The following is a 26,926-nucleotide window of genomic DNA, read 5'->3' on the forward strand; positions in this document are numbered from 1 at the left end:
AAAGCAGAAAGGATTTCAGACACGGAGTGTCACCAGAATGACCAGCCTATGAAGTACTGCATAAAGGGGATGTCTTTTCCTAATCTAAGGACAACTGTGCTAGGTTAAAAATCTTTGCCTCAAGTGCTAGCTAAAAATCACAAAATCCCAACACCTAACTTAAAAATAGCTGATGGCTAAATTTGGACTGCAAGTTTCATGAGGTAAGTGCATGGGATTCTCTGGGAAGTATCCCCAGGAAAGGTGCAAGCCTGACGGGTCAAAGGACAACAGCACTGCAAATTTCTTCCACACCAGGGCCTTCAGTTCTAGTCTGGAGAGGACATGGAGAAAGGTCTATGTCCTTTCTTCTTCCGTTCTTATTTACAAAAAGAGCCATTAGACTTAAGAGCAAACCTGTAAACCTACCACCTCGGCTCCCTAAAGACAAGTGGGTTGCCCAAGAGCTCCTAAGAAAAGACATTCACTTCATAGAGGTAGTTCTTCAAATCCTCATTCAATAAAGCTCTGTCGTAATTCAAGCTGACATCTTGTTCAAACAACAGTTCACAATCCCATCACAACTCCACCTTGGTAGTTTTCTTCAGTAATGCCAGTACCTTAGTCACCTCTATCATATTTCACAGGTTCTTAACCTGAGGTTGAGAACCCCCCCTAAAATTTTATGTAAGACTTTCTATGTTTACACGTTTTTTGTTTTTGTTTGCTTATTTTTGTTGTTGTATTCACTGCTTTCATCAGGTTCTTAGTAATGCATGACCCTAAAAAGCTTAGGAACCACTGGTTTATTCCATTTTACAAACCTTTTTGGAATTCTTAACCTTAAATGTTTACCTGGACAAATTAAAAAATGATCACTCCCCCCATCAGTCAGTAAGTCTCAGTGCTTCTCCCTGCATGTAGTGGTTAACTAGCAGGGATAGAGGGGAGAGAGGTGAAAAGGGCAAGAAAAACACAGCAGCAAATGCCTGCCATACTTTTATGCATGTGCCTCTACAACGTGACTCTGAGGCCCTTTCCATCAAGAGGTAGAGTCTTTACCCACCCTGTGAATCTAGGCTTGGCCATGGGACTTGCTTTGGCCAATAGGGCATTAGCAAACATGACACAAGAGAGGCTTGAAAAGTCTTACACAATGAGGTTTGGTCCTCTCTTGATGCTGGGGAACCCTGAGACCACCAAGGAAAAAAAGCCTAGACTAGACTGGACTTCTGAAGAATGAGAGACGAGCAGAAGAGAGACTCCATTCCAGCTGAGGCTTCATATCCTATCTCACGATGAGGCAGTCCTGGACCAGCCTGCCCTAGTATGTTGACCCAGACCAAAAGACCATCTCATAGAATTGTGAAAAATAATAAATCATTTTTCAAAAGTCATTTAAGTTTGGGGTGATTTGTTAACAGCAGAAACTAACTAATAGTATTTGTTAAGCAGCAAAAAGGACATCCAAGGGCCAAGAAGAGCTAAGAAGTGGGAGGCTCTAATCTTTGACACAATGCTCCGGTACCCTTTGACTTAGCCACCTTTCTCAGTTCTACCAGAAAGTTTCTATGCAGATCCCATGATGGAGGCCTCAATGTAAGTAAATTCTCTGGGTAACAACAAGTACTCTGCTTGAGTTCTCTTTGTTCTCCCAGAAACTTCTCTTTTAATGCAAGAGTCTGAAAAAATTCACTGTTCATGAATGCCACTTACTTTAAGTAGTTCATACATATAAAACCGGATATCAAAGTCTGTCAGGATCTGGTAGAGTTGCTGAAACAGATAAGAAAACAGGAAGCTAATTTAGTCTCATTGAATTTTGTTATCCCAAATGTTGGTCATTCTCTGTAAACTTACTTAGTACTTAAGTCACTAAAGAATTCCATGATTTTTTTACTATCTGATCTGGAACAAATAGGGACAAAGACTAGAGATGAGGGCCTAATACTTCAACCTGCAGAAGAGAAAAGGAAAAAAAAAAAAAAAAAAAAGGAATTCCAAGGGAGAAAACCATTTAAGTCAATTTGGATCTTCTAAAAAAATCTGCTTAATGCACCATGATCTAACACTCACAATGGCTTTATGATGGAGATGAAGTCTAAGTTGTCCAACTGTCCTCATGTTCTTACTGCACACCAAACAAACCCCATTACAGCACCACAGGAGACTTTAAGAACTGAGTTCTGAGAAGACAGCAGAGCTTAGAAGAACTTCATTGGCCAATGTGGTAAGATAGTGGCAAGGCAGTCAGGCTGCTCATGGGAAAAAAATCAAAAACCAAAACTAAAAAAACACAAGGAAAATGAGGTGCTATAATGGCAAGAAACTTTCCAAAAATCTATCCTCCCCAAACCAATTCCAGGCTGGAAAAAAAGAACACTTCATTAGCAATAGCTAGCTAGTGTGTGTGTGTGTGTGTGTGTGTGTGTGTGTGTGTGTGTGTTGGGGGGGGCAGTAGCAGCGGCGGTGGTGGAGTGAGATGTTAAAATGGAAACAAGGGGTAGTGAAAACAATCACAGGTCAAACTAACACAGAAATAAAAACTTTCACTCTGAATAATCCAAAGACCCACCTACCAGTCGTCTTGAAATTTCAATTTCTAAGTGGCAGGGTAGCATTTATACATCAAGGTTTATTAAAATCATCATAAAACCTTGTCAGAAACTATACTATTATCTTTGCTACTCAATCAACTCCAAGTAAATCTCTTTCCTCATCAGGCCAAGTAGCACTGTTAATAAAACTAATCAACACACCTTGATAAAACTTATGTTGCTCCTCTCTTTATTGGGAAAAAGACTCAAGCAATGTAGGGGAGGATAGAAGAGTATATACAACATGTTTTTGTCTGGGTAAAGGAGGAGAGGGAATAAAACTACATATTCATATATGTTTGATTCTGCAAAAATGACATAAATAGAGAGTGGTCTTGTATATATAAGGGGGGGCAGATGTGACAAGGAAGTAAAGGAGACTTTTCATTGTATCCCATTTTACAGTTTTGATTTATATTTTTAATCAGTGATTATCTGCCTCCCAAAAATTTTTCTAAGAAAAACTTCCAATTTGCCGGGAATCAAATTTAATGTTTTCTAAGAACATCAGGACTTAGCTCCCTTCTCAAAAATCTTCTTTTAGGTAACAGTATAATCACCCTTTCAGCTTAGTTAGAATATGTGATTTCATCAACCTCACACACAGCTGTTAGCTGAGGGCACTGCTGGGAATAAACCTTACAGGCCAGTGTGCCTTGCAGCTGCTCCAGCACTGGAGGCTGAGCTTGGTTTGGACTGAACTGCATTTAAGCAGAATGATACAAGATGCCACCACTTCCCAGGAGGGCTTCAACTGCACAACAATCAAATAGCAAAGTTTTCTGTTTGGCCCCAGGTCGGCACTGCAAGGAAGGTTCCAAGCCAGTCCTCAGTAACACAATGACAACCTGTACACACACAGGCTGAAGATGTTGTCTCTTTGGGTGACAAATTGGCTCCTCCTCTGAGAGTTAAGGAGATCACTCCCAGAGACTGTGTGAAACGGAACCTCAGACAAAAAATAGGTCACAAAAATGAAAAGATCATTTTCTAACCCTCAGAGAGATGGTATATTTTATTTCCAGAAAACAGTATAGGCTATTTTATTGTTTGCACTTTATCTGTAGAGGGCTTTCCTTTCGGAGCATGTGCCATTCAATCCGAGCATCTGTATACATGGTGTAAGGCATAAAAATAAATGTTCGTGGACTGCCGAAATAGTATTTTTAGCTGTTCCATCCATTATCAACTTTATTTAACAAGTGTCTCCCCCTCTGCCCAAACAAGCCTGTTTGTCACCTCCATTCTTCTCCCCAGTGTCCCTCATCTGGAATGCCCTCAACGAGTTAAGTCAAACCCATCCAATCTAGGTTCCTCTGAAATGACAGTGGTCTCTTCGTTCTCTGCACCCCACGCCTTTTACCGTCCATCTATGGGTTTACAGGACACAAAGGCAGCAGTGTTCCTAGAGTTAACAGTCATCGCTCAGGTGCTGGAGTGTCTGAAGTTCTCACGGTAATTCCTCACTCTACTGCAAACAACAGGCTGCTTTGCTTTGCCTGCACCCCAAGAGTCCCATGCCGTGTTCTCTAATTCTTGTGGCATATAGATGGGAGAAACTGGTGCTGTGGCTGACGGCAGTTACCAATTTGGTGATTCAAGATCTCTGAACCTCCTCTCCCACGTATGTCAGGGGTCCAATGTATGGCTCAGTACTGTACCCAGTTTTCTTCACATTAAATTCTCCAACCACACCCTAAGACCTGGCATGGCAGAGATGATGCTTGACATACTTCACCACACCCATGGTGGTTCTGTGCCCCGCACAGAGAAGGCAGTAAATGCATATTTGTCTCTTATGATTCTCGTTAGTCAATGGGACAAAATAAAAACTTTCTTCCAAGAAACACAAAATACCAAAAGTCCATGACAAATCAGAAAGGGAAACTCCACAAGAACCACTTCTCTCCACCTTTCTTAGCCAGTTATGTACAGAACATTAATTAACCAATTGTAAAACACTGGCAGGAAGGTAGCTTTGCTTAAATTTTCATAAAGTGAATTATCAAAAACAAATAAGCCTACTATGCTTCCTGGAAAATTCAAAGGGAGTGAGAAGAAACTACGCACACAGACATAGGGGACTGGTGGTTTGATGGGCTGAGCCCTCTACCACGGGACTTGCCCTTGGCAAGACTGTTGCTGCAAAGGAGAGAATAGGCCTCCCTATAATTGTGCCTACGAGTCTCCTCCCGAATGCCTCTTTGTTGCTCAGATGTGGCCCTGTCTCTCTAGCTAAGCCAACTTGAAAGGTGAAATCACTGCCCTCCCCCCTACGTGGGATCAGACACCCAGGGGAGTGAATCTCCCTGGCAACGCGGAATATGACTCCCGGGGAGGAATGTAGACCTGGCATCGTGGGACGGAGAACATCTTCTTGACCAAAAGGGGGATGTGAAAGGAAATGAAATAAGCTTCAGTGGCAGAGAGAATCCAAAAGGAGCCGAGAGGTCACTCTGGTGGGCACTCTTACGCACACTTTAGACAACCCTTTTTAGGTTCTAAAGAATTGGGGTAGCTGGTGGTGGATACCTGAAACTATCAAACTACAACCCAGAACCCATGAATATCGAAGACAGTTGTATAAAAATGTAGCTTATGAGGGGTGACAAGGGGATTGGGAAAGCCATAAGGACCACACTCCACTTTGTCTAGTTTATGGATGGATGAGTAGAAAAATAGGGGAAGGAAACAAACAGACAAAGGTACCCAGTGTTCTTTTTTACTTCAATTGCTCTTTTTCACTCTAATTATTATTCTTGTTATTCTTGTGTGTGTGCTAATGAAGGTGTCAGGGATTGATTTGGGTGATGAATGTACAACTATGTAATGGTACTGTGAACAATCGAAAGTATGATTTGTTTTGTATGACTGTGTGGTATATGAATATATCTCAATAAAATGAAGATTAAAAAAAAATCAATTAAAAAAAACAAACAAACAAACAAATAAGCCTACTATGCTTCCTGGAAAATTCAAAGGGAGTGAGAAGAAACTACGCACCGATTCCAGTTTGGTTCCAAAGCCTCTAACACACTGGCATTCCCCTAGAATCAGTTCTAATCCAGGACCACTCTAAAAGGGTCCAAGGTGGATAACTTCTAAAGTGATTTCTTGGAGCTTTTAACTAATGCCGAAAAGTCTAAGGAGAAGAATGGCAGAAAATGTAATTTCATCAGAAGTCTCAGGGGCCTCCTTGGTTCCCTACACATCTAGAATGGAATGGCCACAGGCCCTACTCCTGCTGTCTAATATAGGGGGGTCTTCAAATTGCGTTGTGGTTCAGCTACATCATAATCACCAACAGATTCCAAAGGCCCCAACCCCAATGACTCTCATTCAAGAGACCAGGAGGACTCCATACTTTAAAAAGGTTCTGGGGTAGCTCTGATCACCAGCCAGATGTGGGAATCACCAAATCCTTACCCTGCCTGCATAGCCTACACGTTCCTTGATACATGCAGGTGCCACATAGAGAAGAACACAGAAGTGGGATGTCAAGTGAAAGGCAAGTACCCACTTGAGAGGAGACTAGGTTTAACACAGCAGGAACCAATTTAAGCATTGTTAACATAATCCAGAATAAAACCAATGTCAACCTTTTCAGAAATTTAATGAAGTAGAGAAAATCTTTAATCAAGCAAAGTTACCACAAATTACCTGAAAATGCCACTTACTTTCTTACAAGTCTTTTTTACAAAGAGATGACAAAGTAATGCCAACAATCTATAACAACAGTAAACTCTGTTCCCCTAATTAAGGAAATTTTATTTAGTCTGTAAACTCATCCTTTCAACATCAAACTAAGAGAATTTATAAGGTCCTTAAGATATCAGCTAGTCAAAGCCCACCTCTTTGTGAGTGATTCAGGAATTCTCCAAAGGTTAATACAGCTATCATTTTTTCAGGAGGGATCTCATTCAGAGTGTCTTATCAATCTTTAAAATGTCCAAATGATATATATTATTAAAAATGTTTAATCATATTCCTCCAAAGACATAGAAAACTGAGAAGCATGTCTCAACAGAAACTTTCTTCTACCTCAAAATGGTACCTTAACTTCCTTAAGACATTTCAGAGTTCTGGAATTTTCCATAACTATTTTTTTTCCTCCATCTTTTTTTAATGCAATGTTACTGAGATATATTCACACACTATATAATCCATCCAAAGTATACAATCAATGCCTCACTATATATATATATATATAGTTGTGCATTCATCTTCACAATCAATTTTAGAACATTTTCATTACTCCAAAATAAAGTAAAAAATTAAAATTAAAAATAAAAAAGAACACCCAAAACATTCCATATCCCCCCCCCTCCTCTTTTTAATATTTTTTTTGTCTTTTATTTCTTACTTATCTGCCCATGCACTGGATAAAGGGAGTGTCAGTCACAAGGTTTTCACAATCACATAGTCCCATGATAAAGGCTATATAGGCTATAACTATTAACTCCAAGTTACAGAGACTGGGTTTTCCCATTCATTTATTCTGAAGTTTAAACTTTTGTTCAGACTGCACCTTGCATTATAGCTTTGAAATGTATGAATCATAACTGATGACTTCAAAGAAAAATCGACCCAATTGTACCTCTATCATCAAGAGAAATATCAAGAGAAAAAAATTAATAAGGTGCAACAAGATTTGAACAAAATGAACAAGCATGATCTAACACATATAACATAAAACTCTCTATAAAAAAAATTACCATTTTCAAGCATACATGGGACATTTATAAAAAATGACAATGTAATAAAGTCACAAAGAAACCACTAACAAATTCCATAAAATCAACATCACATAGATCATTTTCTCTGGATATAGTGCATTCAAATTAGGAATCAACAATAAAAGGATAATATTTTAAAAACCCAACTGGATCCTGGATCATATTCACAAACACACAACTATAGAAGACTTTACTGGAACAAAAATTACAAGGAAATTTCTGAATATGGACCCCATACTGTATGTTAGCAGACATCATTGTTAATACTAGATTATCTAGTACTGTGGTTATATAAGAAAATGTCGTAGTTCCAGAGATAGTGCATTTAGGAGTGAAGAATCATGCAGCTTTATGGGAAAAGTAAGAGAGAGAGTAGGAGAGAGAGCATACACAAGGGCAATAACTGCAAATGTGGCAAAATATTAACAATTGGTAAACTTAGATGAAGGACTTAAGGGTACTGATTATGCTACGCTTTCCAATTTTCAGTAATTTTTCAAAGTAAAAAGTATGGGGAGAAAAACCCAAGTCCACAAATTTTGAAACTAAATGCACTTCTAATGTGAAAACGATTTACACCTGAGTTCCATCATTGTGGACTACAACTAAAATGGTGCCTGGGGTTGTACAGACCTAAGTATGTTCATTATCAATCAAGAAAGACAGAAACCAATCAAGTAAATTAAGACTTCAATTCAAGAAGCTAGGGGGAAAAACAGCAAAATCAATAAAGTTGAAGGAAGAAAATAATTCAGATAGGAGCAGAAAAAAAGAAATAGAAAAACTAACATAAACAACAGCCAGGCAATAAAACAAAAAGCTGGTTCTTTGAAAGGTTTAAAAAGGGATCTCTAGAAAGACTTGATATAAATAAATAAATAAATAAATATGAGAGAAAGCAAGAGAGAGAGGGAGAGGGGGAGGGGGTGAGAGAGAGAGACAGAAAGAGGGAAGGAGGGAGGGAGGGAGAGGGAGTAAAGGCACAAATAAATGTTAGGAATGTAAAGGAGGGCATAATTATATCTACAGTTTTTAATGTCCTAATAGTATCCATTAACAACTTTATGCCAATAAAACTGAAAGTGGACTTTAAGGACTCACGAAGAAATAGAAAACCTGAATAAACCTTTAACCCATAATACATATCAAAAAGGAAAATGCAGTCAAAAGTCTCCCCATACTAAAAGACACCCACTCAGATAATCTCTACCTTATAAAAATTTTCCCTTATTCTATGAGGTTAGTATAATCCTGATACCAAAATCAGACAAGGACCCTACAACAAAAGGAAATTGTAGCTCAAAATTTAGTATCAATTACATCAATAGAAGATACTGATGAGGATGGGCTTAGGCTGTATCACTGCTGATTCACCCTTGATATTAAACCAGATACCTTCTGGGTGATACGCCCTCATTGCTGGTTAATAAGCCCATTATTAACGCACTCAACAATAAAATGAAAAATATAAACAAACAAAAACTTTTCTAACAAGAGGGCCACAGGACAACAAAAAGTCCCAAGGAGGACATTACGTTGGCATGAAATAAGCCAGAAATAAAAGAACAAATATTGTAAGGCCTCACTAATATAAACTAACTATAATGAGCAAATGCTGAGAATTGAATTTGAGGGCATAGGTTATCAGGGGATAGAACGTGAGTAGAGACTGGGCAATCGACAATGGAGTACAGAATGAGAATGTTCATAAGGTTTATTATGAAGGTTCCTAGATTGTAAGCTCTTACAGCAGTCACATCAATTCCTGAGTTTTAATTGTTACTTAAGAGATGTTTATCTGGTACAAAGTTTATAGTCTCTGTAGCACACTATCTAATTTAGCCTGTATGGTCAGTTTATTTAAACAACATAATTACATGGAACCTAGAATAGGGAATGAGATCTTGTTATTCTATTCAGGTTAATGTAATCCCGATACATCTCAAGAGTATTTTGGGCAGAACATAAAAAAAATATATGCAAAGTCCCCTTGAGGGACTGGGGAAAAACGTGGAAATATTAAACTTCCCCACCTGTGGAATTCCTGATATTCTCACAAGCATTAGAAATTCCCAATTTGATGTCAAGCCCTCGATCTTGGGGCCTGCCCAAATGAAACTTATTCCTGCAAAGGAGAAGCTAAGCCTACTTATAATTATGGCTAACAGTCACCTCCAGAGAACCTCTTTTGTTGCTCAGATGTGGCCTGCCTCTCTCAGTCAACTCTGCAAATAAGCTCATTACCCTCTCCCGTACGTGGGACATGACTCCTAGGGGTGTTAAGTCTCCCAGCAACATGGGACATGACTCCCAGGGATGAGTCTGGCCCTGACATCATGGGATTGAGAATGCCTTCTTGACCAAAAGGGGAAAAAGACATGAAACAAAGTTTCAGTGGCTATGAGATTTCAAAGAGTCGAGAGGTCCTTCTGAAGATTATTCTCATGAATTATACAGATATTCCTTTTTAGTTTCCAGTGTATTAGATCAGCTAGAAGGAAATACCTGAATCTGTTGAACTGTAATCCAGTAGACTTGATCCTTGATGATGACTGTATAACTATATAGCTTTTATTGTGTGACCATGTGATTGTGAAAACCCTGTGACTGACACTCCCTTTATCAAGTGAATGGGCAGATCAGTAATAACATACAGACAAAAAATATATATATAATGGGGGGGGGCGGATAAAGGGGATGGGATGTTTTAGGTGTTCTTTTTTATTTTTAATTTTATTTTTTTCTTTATTTTGGAGTAATGAAAATGTTCTAAAATTTACTGTGGTGATGAATACACAACTATATAACAATACTGTGAGCCACTGAATGTATACTTTGGGTGGATTATACGGTATGTGACTATATCTCAATAAAATTACATTTAAAAAAAAGCATCAAATGCATTAGGACATTAAACCAAATGATTTTCCTATTTGTGGCCTGTCATACTATGTAGGAAAGAAAATAATTTTCTGCTCTGACTTGTTCTTCCAAATTACACAACTGATGACATTTATTTAATGAACTTTTAAGTTGATTAAAATGGCTTAAACATTCAAAGTGGACCTTCAGCTAAACATGGCAGATTGAAGACATCTCACACCTGTTTTTTCCTGAAGCTCCTTTAAAACAAAAGGAATAGGGGTAGATTAACTCATAAGAACTAAGAGAATAAAAGAAACGACAACATTTTGAAGGTAGAAAGCAGATATCCAGCCAACTTAGCAGACCAAAAAAGCAGAAAATTCTGCCAATAGTGGAAGGAGTCCACAAGCAAACAGTTTCATTCTGAAGAACCATAGGAAGCTCAGGAATTGGTGACCCCAGGTATCACGGAAAGAAGGCAAACAAATTAGGCTGAAAAGAGGAAGATGGGGTTAACACATCATTTGAAAATGGGAAATTAAGTGAATGACTACAAGACACCCCAATAGCTCTCTTCAACTTGGATTGCCAAGATGCCAGCAGCCAAGCTTGGATCCTTCAGACAGGAACTTATAATGAGCGTTTAGAGCCTTACTCTAAAATACGAGCAGACATTCAAGACTTGTGACATTTCAGAAGTAACAGAGACAAAAAAAAAACAAACAAAAACACATGCAAAAAAAAAAAAAAAAGGAATTTGGAAGAAAGACAAAGCAAAGGCAGGAAGAATACTTAAGGGGAAAAAAAAACCCCATAATATTCTCATCAAGAAAAGATAAGATAGTATACAAAACATAAAAGAACAGGTGTGCCAGTTTGGATGTATTATGTCCCTCAAAACGCCATGTTCTTTGATGCAATCTTGTGGGGGCAGACAGTGTTGATTAGGAGGAATCCTTTGATTGTTTCCATGGAGGTGTGACACAACCAACTGTGGGCAAGACCTTTGATTGGATAATTTCCATGGAGGTGTTACCCCACCCATTCAGGGTGGGTCTTAATTCAGTTACTGGAGTCCTTTAAAAGTGTTCACAGACATAAGGAGGTGCTGCTGCCAAGAGAGACACTTTGAAGAATGCACAGGAGCTGAGAGTGGAGCTGGAACACAACCTGGGATCAGCAGATGCCAGCCACAGTGCCTTCCCAGCTAACAGAAGTTTTACAGATGCCACTGGCCTTCCTTCAGTGAAGGTGTACTTGTGTTGATGACTTCATTTGGATATTTTCATGGCCTTCAGACTGTAATTTTGTAACCAAATAAACCCCCTTTATAAAAGCCAATCCATTTCTGGTATTTTGCATAACAGCAGCATTAGCAAACTGGAAAAACAGGACACTGTTTTTTAAAAAGTTCAGAGAACAAAATGGAGCTCTAACATACAAAGTCTAACATTTGAATGAGTTCTAGAAAGAAAGAACAAAGAAGGGAAGAAAATCAAATATTAAGAATATTTTTCCAAAACAGAAAGACTTGCATTTCTAGACTGAAAAAGCCCCACAAGTATCCAGAACAAAAGTCTCATGAAGACACATCATTGTGAAATTTCAGAAGAACTGGGAATGAAGAGAATATCCTAAAAAACTTACAGAATAAAAAAGATCACATAAGATGAAATTGGAATCAGATGGTGTGCTAGTTTGAAGCTGTTATGTAGCCCAGAAAAGGCCATGTTCTTTTAACCTGTTGCTGTGGGTACAGAACTACTGTAGGTGGGATCTTCTGATTAGGTTATTTCAATTGAGATGTGATCCACCCCATTCAAAGTGGGTCTTAAACCCCTTATTGGAGTCCTTTATAAGAGGATAAAGGACAAACAGAAAAAGCCCAGAGAGCTCAGAGAAGCTAAGATATGAATTTAAGAGAAGCTCATAGAGAAAAGTCAAGAAGTTAAGAGAGGACCCATAGAACTCAGAAAGGAAGCCACTGAACTAGAAGCTAAAAGCAACAAAACCCGGAGTGAAGATCATCAGATGCCAGCCATGTGCCTTTCCAAGTGACAAGAGGTGTTCTGGATGCTGGCTGCCTGTCTTCAAAGTATCATCATGTTGATGCCTTAATTGGGACATTTTCATGGCCTTAGTACTATAAATTTATAAGTTAACAAATTCCTATTGTTAAAGCCAGTCCAGTTCTGGTATACTGCATTTTGACAGCTTTCGCAAACTGAAGCAAATGGCTTCAGTGGTTAATACTGGAGCAATCACTTCAAAAATCTGAGGAAATGATGAACTGTGGTTTAGAATTGTATGCCTTAGCAAATACAATTAATGGGAGGATAAAGTAAAGATGTTTTCAGACATGCATAGCCTCTAACAACATTAATTTCCCAGGATCCATTAAAGGAAGTTACTAGAGGAAGAACACACCACCAAAACATCCCCTGTGAAGATTAAAACCCGAGAAAAATAAGATTTCTCTAGAGAATTAAAATCCCCACTAACTGATCTTTGGCATATTGTTAAATCAACAGAGCAGATATCAATTTAAGAAACACAAAATGCTTAAGTGACATTACAACTTAGTAAGGAGGCACAGGTATTTCAAACTTAGGGGATTTTGCCATGAAATGCCTTCAAGACGAGCTTTTAAACTTTTGCATTAGGACAATGTTTGATTTTATTAAAGCCTGTCTATTTCTCTGAGAAATGAATACACACATTCCTACTCACATATATGCTGATAAAACCTGGGTCATTCATGGTGAAAGTGTGATCAACTGCCTGTCTCAGCACACTGACAGGCTATTTAATGAAAAAATTTACTTCTCACTTTTTAGAGTTCACTACTGATTTCTTCTTTAAGAAGTCATAATAACAAAGAAAGCTATTATATATGAGAAAAGCTATTCCATATTACTATATAAAACTTGCTATAAATTGTTTTATAGGTCAAAACATCTCTTTTGCTTATTTTTCACTAATTAACCTTATTTTAGAGCCAGAGTCAGAAGATTACCTAAGAAAAATTAATTGTGAGAACAAATTCCTTTAATTTTCACCACAAAGCATCACTCTTGATACCAACATCTTTCAACTGCTAATTTGGTTTTGGTCCTGGCTTCCATTGCAGTCAAATCTCAAGCATTTTGTTCACAGAGAGTTATAATCACCTAAAGTTCTCCAAATGCCCCAGAAAATAACATTACTATTTTGTTTTTATATTGGTTTTCAAATCATGCTCTAGAAAAGGGTTTCTACAATGTCCCCATGCCTTGCCTCAAAAACCTTACCAGAAGTTAAGGTTTCAGTGTTTCAATGACAATAAAAACAAATTCATGAAAAACCTGCTTAAAACCATGCTTTAAAAAAGAACACCTCAAAATCCAAAATTAAAAGTTTTATAAATATAAGAGTTTTATAAAAATAACCAAGATAGGGCTCTTCTAAAGCACTTCCTCATAACTAGTTACTCTGTATCATCTGCCTTGCAGATAGTGCACGAACACACACTCATTATTTGACTGCTTAAATCCAATACATTGCTTCTTTTAACAAGAGCCTATATCAGTTTATCATCAATGCAAGATTTCTATAAAAATCAAAGTTAACATCTACCAAGCTATTTGCCTAAAACAGGAATGTTTCAGATGAGAGTTAGCTTAGAGCAAGTCCAGCAGTTACTCCTAGAATAACCAAGGGAAGGAGTGATGAGTAATTTCACCAAATCCAAGAACCCTTAACAGTTTCTGTACCTTGTACTCATGCTGTAAGAAGCCAATCTGTTTTCGCCTACTCTCATTAATGACTTTCCTGGCCCCCTTGTGATCAGGAGCATTAACAGTACTTATCACCACCTCCACTAACCCCATGCCAGAAAGAAAAAGTACATACATACCTTAAAATCTGTATTATTGATATATTCAAATACCAAAGCTGGTGTCTTTGACTGTAAGAGAAATATTAATGCTGTAAATACACTTAAACAATAAACATAATATGCTTCTATTGCATTGGTCCATTCCCACATCCCACTTAGATAAAAAAGGGATTCACTCATCAGGAAAGTCTGTTAAGAAAGAACCCTCTTGAAATTTTGTTATGTCTGGGATCAGCTTCAAAATAACTGGGGATGGTGGGGGATGGGGAAGTAGGTGAGGTATAGATGAAACAAGGTTGGCTATTCAGTTAACTGCTGAAGCTGGATGATTAATGTGCAGGGGTTCATTATATTATTCACTTTACTTTTGTTAAGTGGCTGAAATTTTTCATAATAAAAAAGCTTTTTAAAAAAGGAATATACTCTTCCAACAACCTACCAGTTTTATCAAGGGGCCTGGCATGTTATGTGAAGATTTACACTCTGCAGTTGTTTCAGTTTGCCAACTTTAAAAGGAGTTGCACATTTTCAGCTTGGTTTAGCAAGCCAGTTGCATTCAACAGAATTGTCATAGGTCTTAGGAACCTTTCATATAAGATTTATGAAATTATGAATAATTTCTAACATGAAATTATTACCTTGGCTAGTGAACATCAGAGAATGTTTCACCTTACAAAGTGGACATGTTCCTGAAAAATCACATATAATCAAATATTTTATAAGCACTATAATCTTTAATGCAGTGAGTACCTGGTGCTCAATTTTTCCTTGTGCAAATTCAGATCTTCAAATATCAGGTTTATTTAAGTGAGGTAAAATCATGCTAATTGACAGCAATACATTTTCAAAATTGGGAGAAAGGGGCCTAAAGGATTACAGAAAGAAAGAAAAATCATCCTGGAAATCTTTATGGCTGGCAAGTTTTGCTCAGTGAGGCAGCTGAAAGTAACCTAGGAAACAGGTCACAGTGCATACACAGAGGTCTTTGCCAGGACAATTCAGAGCCCAAGCAGCAACCACGATCAAACGATTCTTCACCTGCCCACAGGTGAAAGGGTTCCAAGACCACCAGATTTCTCTAAAGGCTGTGGGGCAAGTCTATTCCCCTAATAGTTAAGGGACAAGGGTTTCCTATGGATTTTCATCTACTTCAATTTACTTGTTTTACAGGTCATGTAAAACACACCCACAATTTAAGTAGCAAATTATAAAAATAGCAAGACAGATATCACTAAGTTCTGTTAAAAAAAAAGGGCATAACAAAGATGTTCCTCACAATTTAAAAATTCTTCTGAAATCCACATTTTTACGTAGTACTCTTTTTAAATGGACAAGAGTTTTTTTTTTTTTTAACACCCATTTTTAACGCAGACCATTTTCAAAGATTATTTAGTTAGCTAAAAAATTAATCTAATCTAATCATGCTGGGATATTATTTTTAATGCCAATTAGAACACGGCATACAACCACCCCTCTCAGTCTTTTCAGAGTCCAAAAGGGGAAAAAAAAAATAACTTTCCTTATTCTTCAAACAATATTGAATAATCTTGGGTAAATCCTGGACTTCAGTTTTCTCATCTGAACAATGTGGACAATAATGGCATCTACCCTACTGGTTTGTCATGAGGACTAAAGGACATGACACAGTAAAACACTCAGGATAGTATATGTAATAAGCATTCAAAAATGCATGTTAGCTATTATATCATTATGAGGATGTCTTCAGCAGACAGAAACAAAGACTTACTTCTTTAATAAATAAAAAGCTATCATGGGAGAACAGGTAAAGCAGGTGGAGAAGAGAAATGGGATAGGAAATGGTACAGAAATTGGGGGGTATCTTTAACCTTAGCTAATCCAAAACCTTAAGATTAAATTATTTCCCAAGGAGAGAAAATAAAATTAAAGACCATATCTGAAATAGCTAAAAATCAAGCATTTTAACAAAACTGTTTTAGTTAGCTGCAGACACATTGTGAGCCCTAAGGGTGGATGCTGAATAAAGACTGAGATGAGAAACAGTACAACTAAACTACTTCCTCAAGGGCCAGGCCTGGGACCTGCTCATCCTCTATGTCAGGTGTCCACATAGAGGTTATCAGCAAACATTTGTGGGATGAATCAAGCCATGAGGTAACAAACCTGGGGGAGAGATTTTTTCCCATATACTTTTAGGATCTATAAAAGTGGTGGCAGCTATTTTATCATTGGGCTAAAGACAAAGATAATGTAATATTTCTCATTATTTTGCAATTCTGTTACACACACACACATACACACATACACACCAGTCCACTAGTGTACTCCCCCAACCATCAGGCACCTACCACGGGGTCCTTTACAGTGTCAACCAGCTTAATGATATTTGTTCCACCACGAAGATTCTCCAGAATCTTAACCTCTCGTTTTATCTTCTTTTTCTTCACTGGCTTAAATACACAAGAGTAATCAGAAGTGAGACTCCTTTTGAAGTTAATATGATAAATTAAACTTTAAAACAATTTTAGCCAATCAAACAGATATGGCACAATCTTATACCAGGTTGTGTTAAAGAACATATCTAAATTAGGAGGGGAAAAAAATGGAGATAAATGAGCTGCCCATAAGAACGTTTAACATTAAGGTAAATCATTTATAGATTCATATAGCCTACATGTCAGATCTTTAAGTAGTTACATTTAGAGTACTTAAAAATTCTGAAGACCCATGTCACACTTGAAAAAAAAAAAGTTTGCTTACTAGATAACTGCTAAATGGAAAATGTTATATAGCTCTGAACAGCTGTATATCACGGATTCACAAATAGAAAACCTGGAACAAAATGGTGAGACAACTGCTCTTCCCATGAGGTACATGTAATTTTGTCTTCTAGGAGTGAAGACCAGTTCACTGACATCAAGTTACAAACTTGTTTCTCAGCTGCTGGCTCCCATTTCCTGTCACCACTCCTATTTCCTTAATATCTACAATCTGAAATCAGCACAGGGACAGTAAAATTTCCCAAAGGATCCTATTTCTAAACTTGATCAGCAAAGAAGAAGACTGATCTCTGATATAGCAGTGATTCTATTTGCTAACCTTTTGATCTGATAGAAAAATTAAAGAACTTAATTAGGAATACTAGCATGACGTGTTATATCTAGTCTTGAATGGGAGAAGAAAATAAGAAAATATATTTTATAAAGCACTTAGAACAGTGACTGGCATATAGTACATATTCAATAAATGTTAGCTTTATCATTTTCAAGGTTTTATAACAGTAGCACCTGGGCTTAATTTATATGATCATATTTAATCCTTACAAATCCCTATGGAGTACACTCAGCAAAGTTGAGCCATCTGCCCAAGGTCACACAACTAGTGGGTAGTAAGGATTCAAATGGGGGCACAATTCAAATCTGGGAGATCTATCCCACAGGCCCCACTCTTAGCCACGGTGCTTTCATTTCCCAAGGATGGCTAATGGGAGAAACATAACCAAGGAAAAGGAGTATTCCATCAGTGAGACACTGCTATAGTAGCACAGGCAAAGAGAGGCCAATGGGTTTGCCATGAAACAACATACAGGATTAAAAAAGTCCGTGTGTCCATGCGTGTGCGGTGAGAGGGGAGATATGTATGTGCCAGAGAAACTTTCATCATTTATTCATCACTAAGATTCAGCTTTGAACACAAGACAAAAGAGAGAGAGAGAATATGAAACACAGAGCCACTTGAATCACCTATAATAGGGTGCTCAACTGGGAGACTGGAATCTAGCTACATCCCTCCAAGCCAGCTGCCATGATCATGTGCACTCTCCTCTTTGTACGGTAGCCAGTAGAGCAATCTGGCTGCTGTGTCCCTTCCCCTTCTTTACTTAGGAACCTGACTCTGTACCCCGTTCTTCCGAATTAGGGAGCTCAATATTTCTGGCAAATGAAGCACTGTACAACCTAATAAAAAAAATTTTAAACAGACAAACCAACAAAAAAAAAAACAGCTGGGGACCCAATGTGAGAAATCTACTACAAAATAACTGGCTTGTAAGCTTCAAACATATCAATGTCATGAAACACATAGACTAAGCAACTCTTACAGATTAAACAGATAGGACAACTGAACTTAATACATGATCTGGGATTTTCTTTTGCTATAAAGAACATTATTATGACAACTGGCAAATGTGAATGGGGGTTAGAGATTAGATAATAGCAATGCATGAATGTTAATTTCCTGATTTTGATCATGGCACTGAGGTTATATAAGAAACTGTCCTTGGTTTTAGGAGTACACTCTAAAGTATTTAGGGATGTCTGCAATTTATTCTCAAGGACTTCAGAAAAAAAAAAAATTACATGTATGTGTGTACAGTATACAATGAGAGGACAAAGTAAAGGTTAACAAATGGGGAATGCAGGTAAAAGATATATGGAAATTTTACCATTGTTACTACTATTCTGTAGGTCTGAAATTATGTCAAAAAATTAAAAGAAAAATAATAGCTAATCATTTTATATCTATTAGTTCAGCCAATAATTCCATGCCTTTCACTATAGGAAAATTCTAGAGCTGTCATCTACTACTAGAAAGCAGCTACGGGTCTGTGGAATGAAGAAAAAAAACAACACAGCCAGAAGACTGTATACACCAAAAAACCCTCATCTATTCCTAAAAGTGTATCAGTATAGGGGTAACCCATTAAATAAGTTGCTCTTCTGACACTGCCCCATTTAAAGACTTGCTTTGCTCTCCTGCTATTTAGCAACAGGTCAGATAGGCACTTCACTCCTGGACAACCCAGTTAAGATTAAAATAACTTTTATCATGTTTAAAGGTAATGTATGGAACAAGTAAAGTATATTTTACTTGCCCAACTTTCACCTGTCCAACAATATCCCAAACTAGAAATTGGAACAGCGGGGCAATTCTGAGGTGGCACACTGGAGTTCTGTAGCAGCTGGAGTCCTCATAATATGGACAAAAGACCAAAGGATTCTAAAAAAAGAGTGATCTACAGCCCAGGACACTTCCCTCTCCAAAGCATGGACAACTATCCTCTACTTAAGACCAGGCTGCAGGTAACTTCATTTAGCCTGGCTTAGTCCTCTGAACCTGGGAGATTCTCTGGAAGTTAAACCCTAAAGGAGGTCTCAGAGAATGAAAGTGACAATTTTAATTCTACAAATGGAATCAGAGAGAAAAGGGACTTAACAAAGGATCAGGACAAGTTATAAACTATCTTCTCTCAACTTCCCCCCAAGGGAGGACTCTGGCATTATAAGGAAAATAAATTATGAGCTTTATAGAAATAAGGATGCTCAGACACACTTGCCCAGAGTTTGCACTCATTCACCATCAGTTACACAAAAGTGAATAAAACCCATGCATTTCCTCGGCAATCTTGTAATTTCATCGTGAGTGCCAGAAAATCTCTCTCACCAGGGTTCATTTATTTCAATGCAGAAAATTTGTTTAAAAGATTGGAACCAAATCAGTTTAGCTGTTTACTAAACCTAAAAAAATACAAATTTTTAACTTGAAGTCTAGTAGATAAAATGGTAAAAGTTTAAAAAGAAGTAGGAAGAAATTAAAGAATTAACACTGGATTTAAATCCAGTTTCAATAGTAAATAAACTTTGGCACACATCTAGAGACACTGTTTAAGGAAGAAAAGATATCATCTGAAATTTTTTTTGTACATGATCTGCAGGGAAAAAAAAAAAGAAAAGAAAAAAAGAAAAAAAATCTTTTCAATACTACCCACATGGTGACCGGTACCAGCTCCTGAGAACCCTGATCAAAATAATCCAAGTGTAAAGTAGTTTTTCTCTTTCCCTATCTACCAACATTTTAAAAATTTAAAACAAAAGACAGAGTTAGTGACGGGCTACTTGGAAAGACAAAAGTCGATAAAGTCAGTAACCTGTCTGATTTATTTACTCAGGGCTGTTCAAAAACAAAACAAACGAACCATCCAGATTTGAGAATGATTTGAATTTCTAGCATTTCATTGTAATTAAGTGTACAAACTTACACCTATCAAAGGCATAAGAATTATGACCTCAATAAAATACAGCAACTAGTAACAGGCAAAGTCCCATTTAAATTTCTTTCCAAGCACAACTGAATTGATAAATTCAAGACAGGCAGGAATATAGCTTGGAAGTTTCAACTCCGGGGTTCATTTACTCCACTATCAATCCACTGATTGTCCTATATTAATTTCGTCACCTGCAATAAACAATTACAATACACAATGGCTGCCAGTAATGTATCAGGATGGAGTAAGGAAAATAGTTCAGCCTGGATGATGACATTTATTTTATTATCTTGGTGTATCTCTAAAATCCACTGCAACTGACCTAAATATAAACCTGAGTAGTATATTTCTTCACAGCAACTTTTTCCTCATCTTTCAAGTCTCATCTCTTTGAGGGTAACTGTTTATTCTCAGCCTTAAAATTTTTTTTTTTTTTTAATTTAAATAGGCCAAGCATACAACAGCCTTTTGAATTTCATCAAGAGAATGTTACAGCTCTGTCTACCACTGGTTGTACCCTCTAAAATCATTTACTTGGCCCAGTTGTAAAAATACTACTATAACTATTTTCCATCGCTTTCTAAGTGCCCAGCACTGTTTTAAAGCACATTTAATCCTGAGAAAAGTACTATTACTGACATTTTACATGAGGACACTGAATCAGTTTAAGTAGCTGCCCAAGGTCATAGAAGTTCTAAGTGTGGAGGTGACATCGGAATCCTGGCAATCTACCTCCTCAACCCACACTCTCTCAGGGAAAGATAAACACTTTGTAGATTACTAAAACACTATTGTTCATCCGTTCTCCCACCTATCCACTTACATCTCATTAGATTCTCCCAACAAATCTGTGAGTTAAACAGGAACAGTGTACCCCTTCTACAGATGAGAAAATAGCCAAGCTAGTATAATGCAGAAGCTGGTTCCAGAACCCAAATCTTCTGCCCTCCATTGACAGTACTTCTTACACTGTACCACTCTGATTATGAGGTGGCAGATTCTGAAATTAAGGCCTAGGAACTTTATGAAGCCATGCTCTACATATGAAAAGGGGTACTCTATCAAGATACTCTTTTCATGCATGGTCCATTCTCCAATAAATTCTAATATATTAAAGGGATAAAACTGTTAGGCCAAAAATCTGGCAAGCCATCATGAGACTTGGGAATTTTATGGGCTAAAAAGTATAAAAACACTGGTTACTGAGGCTTTAAACCAAGGGAATAAAGTAATATTTCACATAGGCATTAAATATGCTGCCATGCACACAAACCATAGAAAACCCGTTTGGGTTTCTATAGCTTACTGGGTATTCATCCACTCCACACTTCAAATAGCAACGCTCCAAAGTCAAATATTCCCTTTCAGAAGAAAAACTCCCCAAATCGTTAGAAACAAATCAACTTCATTTGACTTTTAGTGAGCATACCTCAATCTTTCCAGTACAGTCCATTACATCAAAAAGTCAAAATCCACCAAATACTTTATTTTGCTCCTCACATCTACCAAGACTCCATGACAGGTACAGAAGGTTCTAAATCTAGTACTCTGACCTCCCAAAAAGTGATCCTAAGCATCTTTTCTCAGATCTTGGATAATCTGGAAAAAGGATTTGTACTCTAACAATATCTACACTCCCCAGGTTCTGTGATTTGGTTTGACATGGGTTAACCAATCTCTAACCCTACAACTACAATATTAGACACAGCACTAACTGGTTCACTTACGACTGTTAAAATTTCAATTATTTTTAATGTTAGCAATACTCTGATTAGTAATACTGTTGACATGATTTTTATATTAGGAAGACATTTGTGAAAACTAGAATTCACAAATGATTTAGACAAATTACACTAATGTCTTGCTTCAGGAAGAAGATGCCTTGGTACATAAATCTAACAAAGTAAAAGGAGGGCAAAAAGATCTACCACCAAGAAACTAAAAATAAAAGGAAAGTGCACTAAACTGGCATCAAGAAAACACCATTTTGACATAACCTAAAGTCACCAGCTCACAATGAAGTTACTAACAAGGATCTGCAATTAATGTTCATGTCATCTTTCTTTTAACACTATCTCTTGACAATGCAAAATTAAAAAAAAAAAGTCTACACCCAATATGTTAAATATGTTAAAAAAACAAACTTGTATTACCATCATTCTTTGTTTTAAGACTTAGTTTTTAGGAAACAAAATAGATAGCTAAGCTGTTAATAAAACAAAACTATTAGCAGGCATGCTTGTATGGGAGTTTCCAAGTCACTATAGCACTGGCTTAAAACACTACACTGAACATTTATTTGTTTTTGCTCTTAACTTCTATTCAGGAAATGGCAGTTTAATTTGAAGGACCCCAAGGACCCCAAGAAAGGCTAAAATCCAGACAAAAGCAGTGTGCATGAAATGCTGAAAGTTGTCAAAAATGGCCAAATGCTTTTATTTCTGTGTACACATTCCTAAGAGGTACTACAAAAGAACTGAAGAATTGATTTTTTGAAACTTTAGGCACTAAAATGACTTCCTGCCTTGCTCCGTAAATCCTTATCCTTTTTCTCCCTTCTTTTTCTCTTTTCTCCTCAAAACAATTTTTGTCAAAAAAGATATAACCTCCCTATTGATCAGAAAGGTTTTTTTTTTATTTTATGATTTTAGCACCAGAATTTCACTTGAGGATACAGTAAAACCCTGCTCAACAATTTCTAAATTCTTAAAACCTCCTAATAGCCCTATTATGGGTTAAATTGTGCCCCCCAAAAAGATATGTTCAAGTCCTAACTAACCCCCAGTCCCATTAATGTGACTTTATTTGGAAAAAGGATCTTTGAAGATGTGATTAGTTAAGAGGAGGCCAAACTAGCTAAGGGTGGACCCTAAGTCAAGAAGAGAGAAATTTGGACACAAGGACAGGCAGACAGGGGAGAACACCAGGTGATGACCGAGGCAGAGACTGAAGTGCTGGAGCTCCAAGTCAAGGAACACCAAGGACTGCTGGCAAACACCAGAAGCTGGAAGAGGCAAGACGAACCCTTCCCTGGAGGTTTAGAAGGAGCATGGCCCTGCCGATACCTTGATTTCAGACTTCTAGATTCCAGAACTGGGAGACTACTAAATTTCTGTTGTTCTAAGTCATCTAGTTTGTGGTATTTTGTTACAGCAGTCCTAGGAAACCACCCTAATATATTTTGAAATCTACTTACTGGTTCAAAGTAAATGACATAAAACTCCGCTCTGGAATTTACTCATCATCCTTCACTTCCACATATTGGAAACAATTGACTGAAAATGCTGTCAACTAAAAAGGAAGACAGCCTCTGTCCTCAAGGAACAGATCCTCTATCTCTGCCATTATGAGCATGTTAATACATTAAGTTCCTTTCTGAATTGAAATACAGTAGGCCTAAATGAAGATGAAGGTTTTTCTAGATTCTTCCAACTTATGAGCACTGGTACTCTGTTAAGGACCTAATTTCCTGACAAACACCATCATGCTATAGGTATCAGTCATCACCAACTCATTTGAATAGAGGAACACAACTCTGGACAAAGACCCTATTCCTGTATAAAAATAGAATGTTTAGTCTACTTTAATTCAGTCTGTCAGAACAACAACAAAACCACAAATGATACCATTAGTGAACAAAATCTGGAGAGAAATGCCATAGGGTTTTGAAAAATAGAAAGTGTAGTTTTCACCAGTGGAAACAAGGTGGTCCAGGTTGCACCCTGAAAGGAGCTCATGTCGAAAAGAAATGAGAAACAACACTCCATTAACTAAAGCATCAAAGGGGCCTTCAAAGTCTTATACCAAAACATCGCTCAACACTAAGATCCCACAAGCCCATGCCAAAGTGAGCAGGAAGAGACAGGAAGAAATAGGAAACAGGAATTGCAGCAAAGGTCATTTCAACATAATGATGCTAGATAAGTTTCTTTGTGCTTAGGTTTCCCATTGGTAAAAATAACCTACAGCTTCCATACTGGGTTGCCTAAACATATTCCAAGAATTTTAAAGCAAGGGAAAACTATCTAGCAACTGACCCTATAAAGTCCTTTAGGATGATTAAAGAGTAATGTGATGCTTTCCTAAATGAACATACTGTTCTTTCTTTCAAAGAAGACATTACATAAGATTGCACTTATTTGAAAAAATGCTGCCATTGCACAAAAGTTATGTATTTTTCTGGAACTGCTTTAGAGTCAACAGTTCATTTTTCTGAATGTACTGTAATAGAATGTGGATATTCCTAATTTTGACTTACGTCTTATCTACTTCCTAAAAAGATTTGAAGCAGTTTATAGTAAAAACATTTATGCTTATGTACAAAAAGGAATAAACTGTATGGCTTGCCCAGGTGACCTGTCTGAAGAGAACATTCATTTAAATGGACCATATGATTTTACAGATGCAATTCAAATTTGGGGAACAGCAGAGTTCACACCTTTAACATCAACTCTTCAATGCTTGTTCCCAGTGTGTCTGGCAGCACAAATAACTACCTATTTGCTCTACTGCAATTTTATTCCTTCATCACTAGGATAGGATGGTCCTGAAAGACAGAGACAATCATTTTAATGAAAGGTGATTTCCTGACAGCATAAGCCCGACCCCACATTAAAAAGAACTATCTACACAGCTGCCCTAACGCCACCCTTGAGAAACAACAGCAGCTTTTTAACCCTCCATTCTTATTCCACAAAACCTCAACCAAATGACCACATTGGCCACATCACGTATGTACAAAATGGCCACTGTCTACATGGAAAGTACATCCTTAGTTTTCTGAACGTTTCTCTAAACGGCATGCACACACTTTAAAAGACCTGGCCAAAATAAGGACCCATCACTGATTCCAAGAGTTACTTTTTAGTACATCCTGTAAAACATCAGTTGGCTGAAGGAAAATTCAGTCAAGTCTTCATGTTCAGTAAGACCATGTCTTCATTCAAGTGATGACAAACGGCATATCATTATGAAACTTAGGACACTAAACCAGATATTAAGACTGTTTTGTTCCAATTATTATTTTAGTGATTATAAGTATACTCCTCTGCAACTTTTACTAGTTGACAAGCAATAATGAACCTTCCCAGAACTACTTTCTCACTATTTCCATTCCAGCTGAAATTTTATCACCAAAGAAAGAACAAGTGATTATCCACTGAGGTGCTTTCTTCCACTTGGGCTTCAAACTTATCTTTGAAGGAGCTCCAATTTTTTCCAACTTTCCTTCTGGAATAACCTAAAGCACCAAGAGTAACAAAAACAGATCCTTGGATTGACAGGATCTTCATAAAAAGGCTTTTCTTTCCTCTACCTATTTACATTGTATTAAATAGAATCCCTTTGGAATTTTCGCTTTGAGAGTCCATAATTTAAATTTGGGAACAAGAACTTCCATGAACTAACATATTTAAGATTTGAGGCTGGTTTGTATATTTTCTTGGAAATGAGGAGGGAGGAGTAGTGGTGGAAAGCCAGACAGAAGTCGGTAAGAAAAATGAGAGCTAGCAGTGTGGCTAGAGTAGTTATCCTTTCCACCTGTGGAAAAAAATTTTAAGTGCCACTCATAGGACACTCACCTTGAGAATTTTTACAACCACTCTCTCGTTGTTGGTGATGTTAATGGCCTCAAATACTTCACTATACTTTCCCCGACCAAGTTTTCGAACCAGTTGGTAATCATCTTGATTACTGTGAAAGGAAAGAGAGACACATAAATGCCAGGATTTGGAATTAACCAAGTTTATGCCTACTATATACTCTATGTAGATGTTTCCATTAATCAAGCACTTGGAAGCGTCTATACATCACACCACAATTTATTCTCTAAATGAAAGCCACAACATAAACTTGGCTCCCTTCACTCTGCACCTAATGGAATTGGTCCCTCATAACTTGGGGGAGATGAGGTAGGAAGGCCACGTTCTGAGCCAATCTAGAGAGAGAGCAAAGCGTCCATCCTGAAAGCCCACAAGGTGCCCCTCTACCCGTGGCTCCAAGAAACCTGCCTCATATTTCACACCCTGAACGTAGATAGGGCCTGCTTGGCGAATCTGGACGTCTTTAAAAAAATTTCCTCCCACCCAGTCTCATTTAGAAAAACTAAAAGGCAAAGACTTTTAATAGCTCATAGAGGACAGCTGTTTACTTCCCACCCCAATAGAAACCCAAAGGTGTGAGGAGGAAGGGTTGCCCCCTCATTTCCACCAGGATCTGGCCCCTGCACCCTTTATCTCTTGCTAGGAAGAAAGGGAGGCGGTGGGGGAAGAGAGGGGTGCGCCAAGTGGGAAGAGGAGGCCAAGGACACGTGCGGCGGGGGGAGGGAGGGCTCCGTCTCCCACCTCAAACCCAAGAAAACGCCGGCCTAGGAGAAGGGCAAGCGGGGAGACAGATCGCCGGGGGCCGAGTGCGGTTCGCGCTACGGGGCGACCGGGCGGGGCCAGAGCGGACTGTGAGGGCCGGGCGGGGGGCGTCAGCGGCTTTACCCCCAGCTCGGGACGTGCGCCTCATAGTCCCAGTACTCGCGGCTCCTCAGGCTGTTCACCTCGGCGTAGACCCGGGCCCTGCTGCCCGCGGCCGGGCCGGGCATGGCGGGCGGGACCGGGGGGCGCCGCGGGGCGCAGAGTGTGGCGCGGCGGGGGGCGCCGGGGGGCGGGCGGAGCAGGCGGCGGGCCGCGGGGCGCCGGAGGAGGAGGAGGAGTGCGGCGGCGGGCGGCCGCGCCAGGCCGGGCCCGCGGGGGCGGGCGGGTTGGGGGGCGCGGGGGGCGCCGGCCGGGCCGGCCCGGCCTGGAGCGGCGGGCGAGGCGGAAGGGCGGGCGGCGCTCGCGCTCCTGGCGGCCTCGGCTCGGCT

At 38.5% G+C, this 26,926-nt stretch overlaps 1 protein-coding gene across 2 annotated transcripts in view; it reads right to left on the reverse strand.

The window, feature by feature from the left end:
* CSNK2A2 (casein kinase 2 alpha 2) overlaps positions 1–26,714 on the reverse strand; it is a 42,428-nt gene extending 15,714 nt beyond the window's left edge. For both annotated transcript variants that reach the window (XM_037815929.1, XM_037815928.1), the window contains exons 1-5: positions 26,562–26,714; positions 25,656–25,767; positions 16,382–16,483; positions 14,073–14,123; positions 1,696–1,755 (exon numbers count right to left, since the gene is read on the reverse strand). In XM_037815929.1, coding sequence (XP_037671857.1) covers positions 1,696–1,755; positions 14,073–14,123; positions 16,382–16,483; positions 25,656–25,767; positions 26,562–26,665 — 429 coding nt within the window. In that variant the 5' untranslated portion in view covers positions 26,666–26,714. The remainder of the gene's footprint in view (positions 1–1,695; positions 1,756–14,072; positions 14,124–16,381; positions 16,484–25,655; positions 25,768–26,561) is intronic.
* Positions 26,715–26,926: the final 212 nt, after the last annotated feature.

This window comes from Choloepus didactylus, chromosome 22, assembly GCF_015220235.1.
Source record: "Choloepus didactylus isolate mChoDid1 chromosome 22, mChoDid1.pri, whole genome shotgun sequence".
NCBI lineage: Eukaryota > Metazoa > Chordata > Mammalia > Pilosa > Megalonychidae > Choloepus > Choloepus didactylus.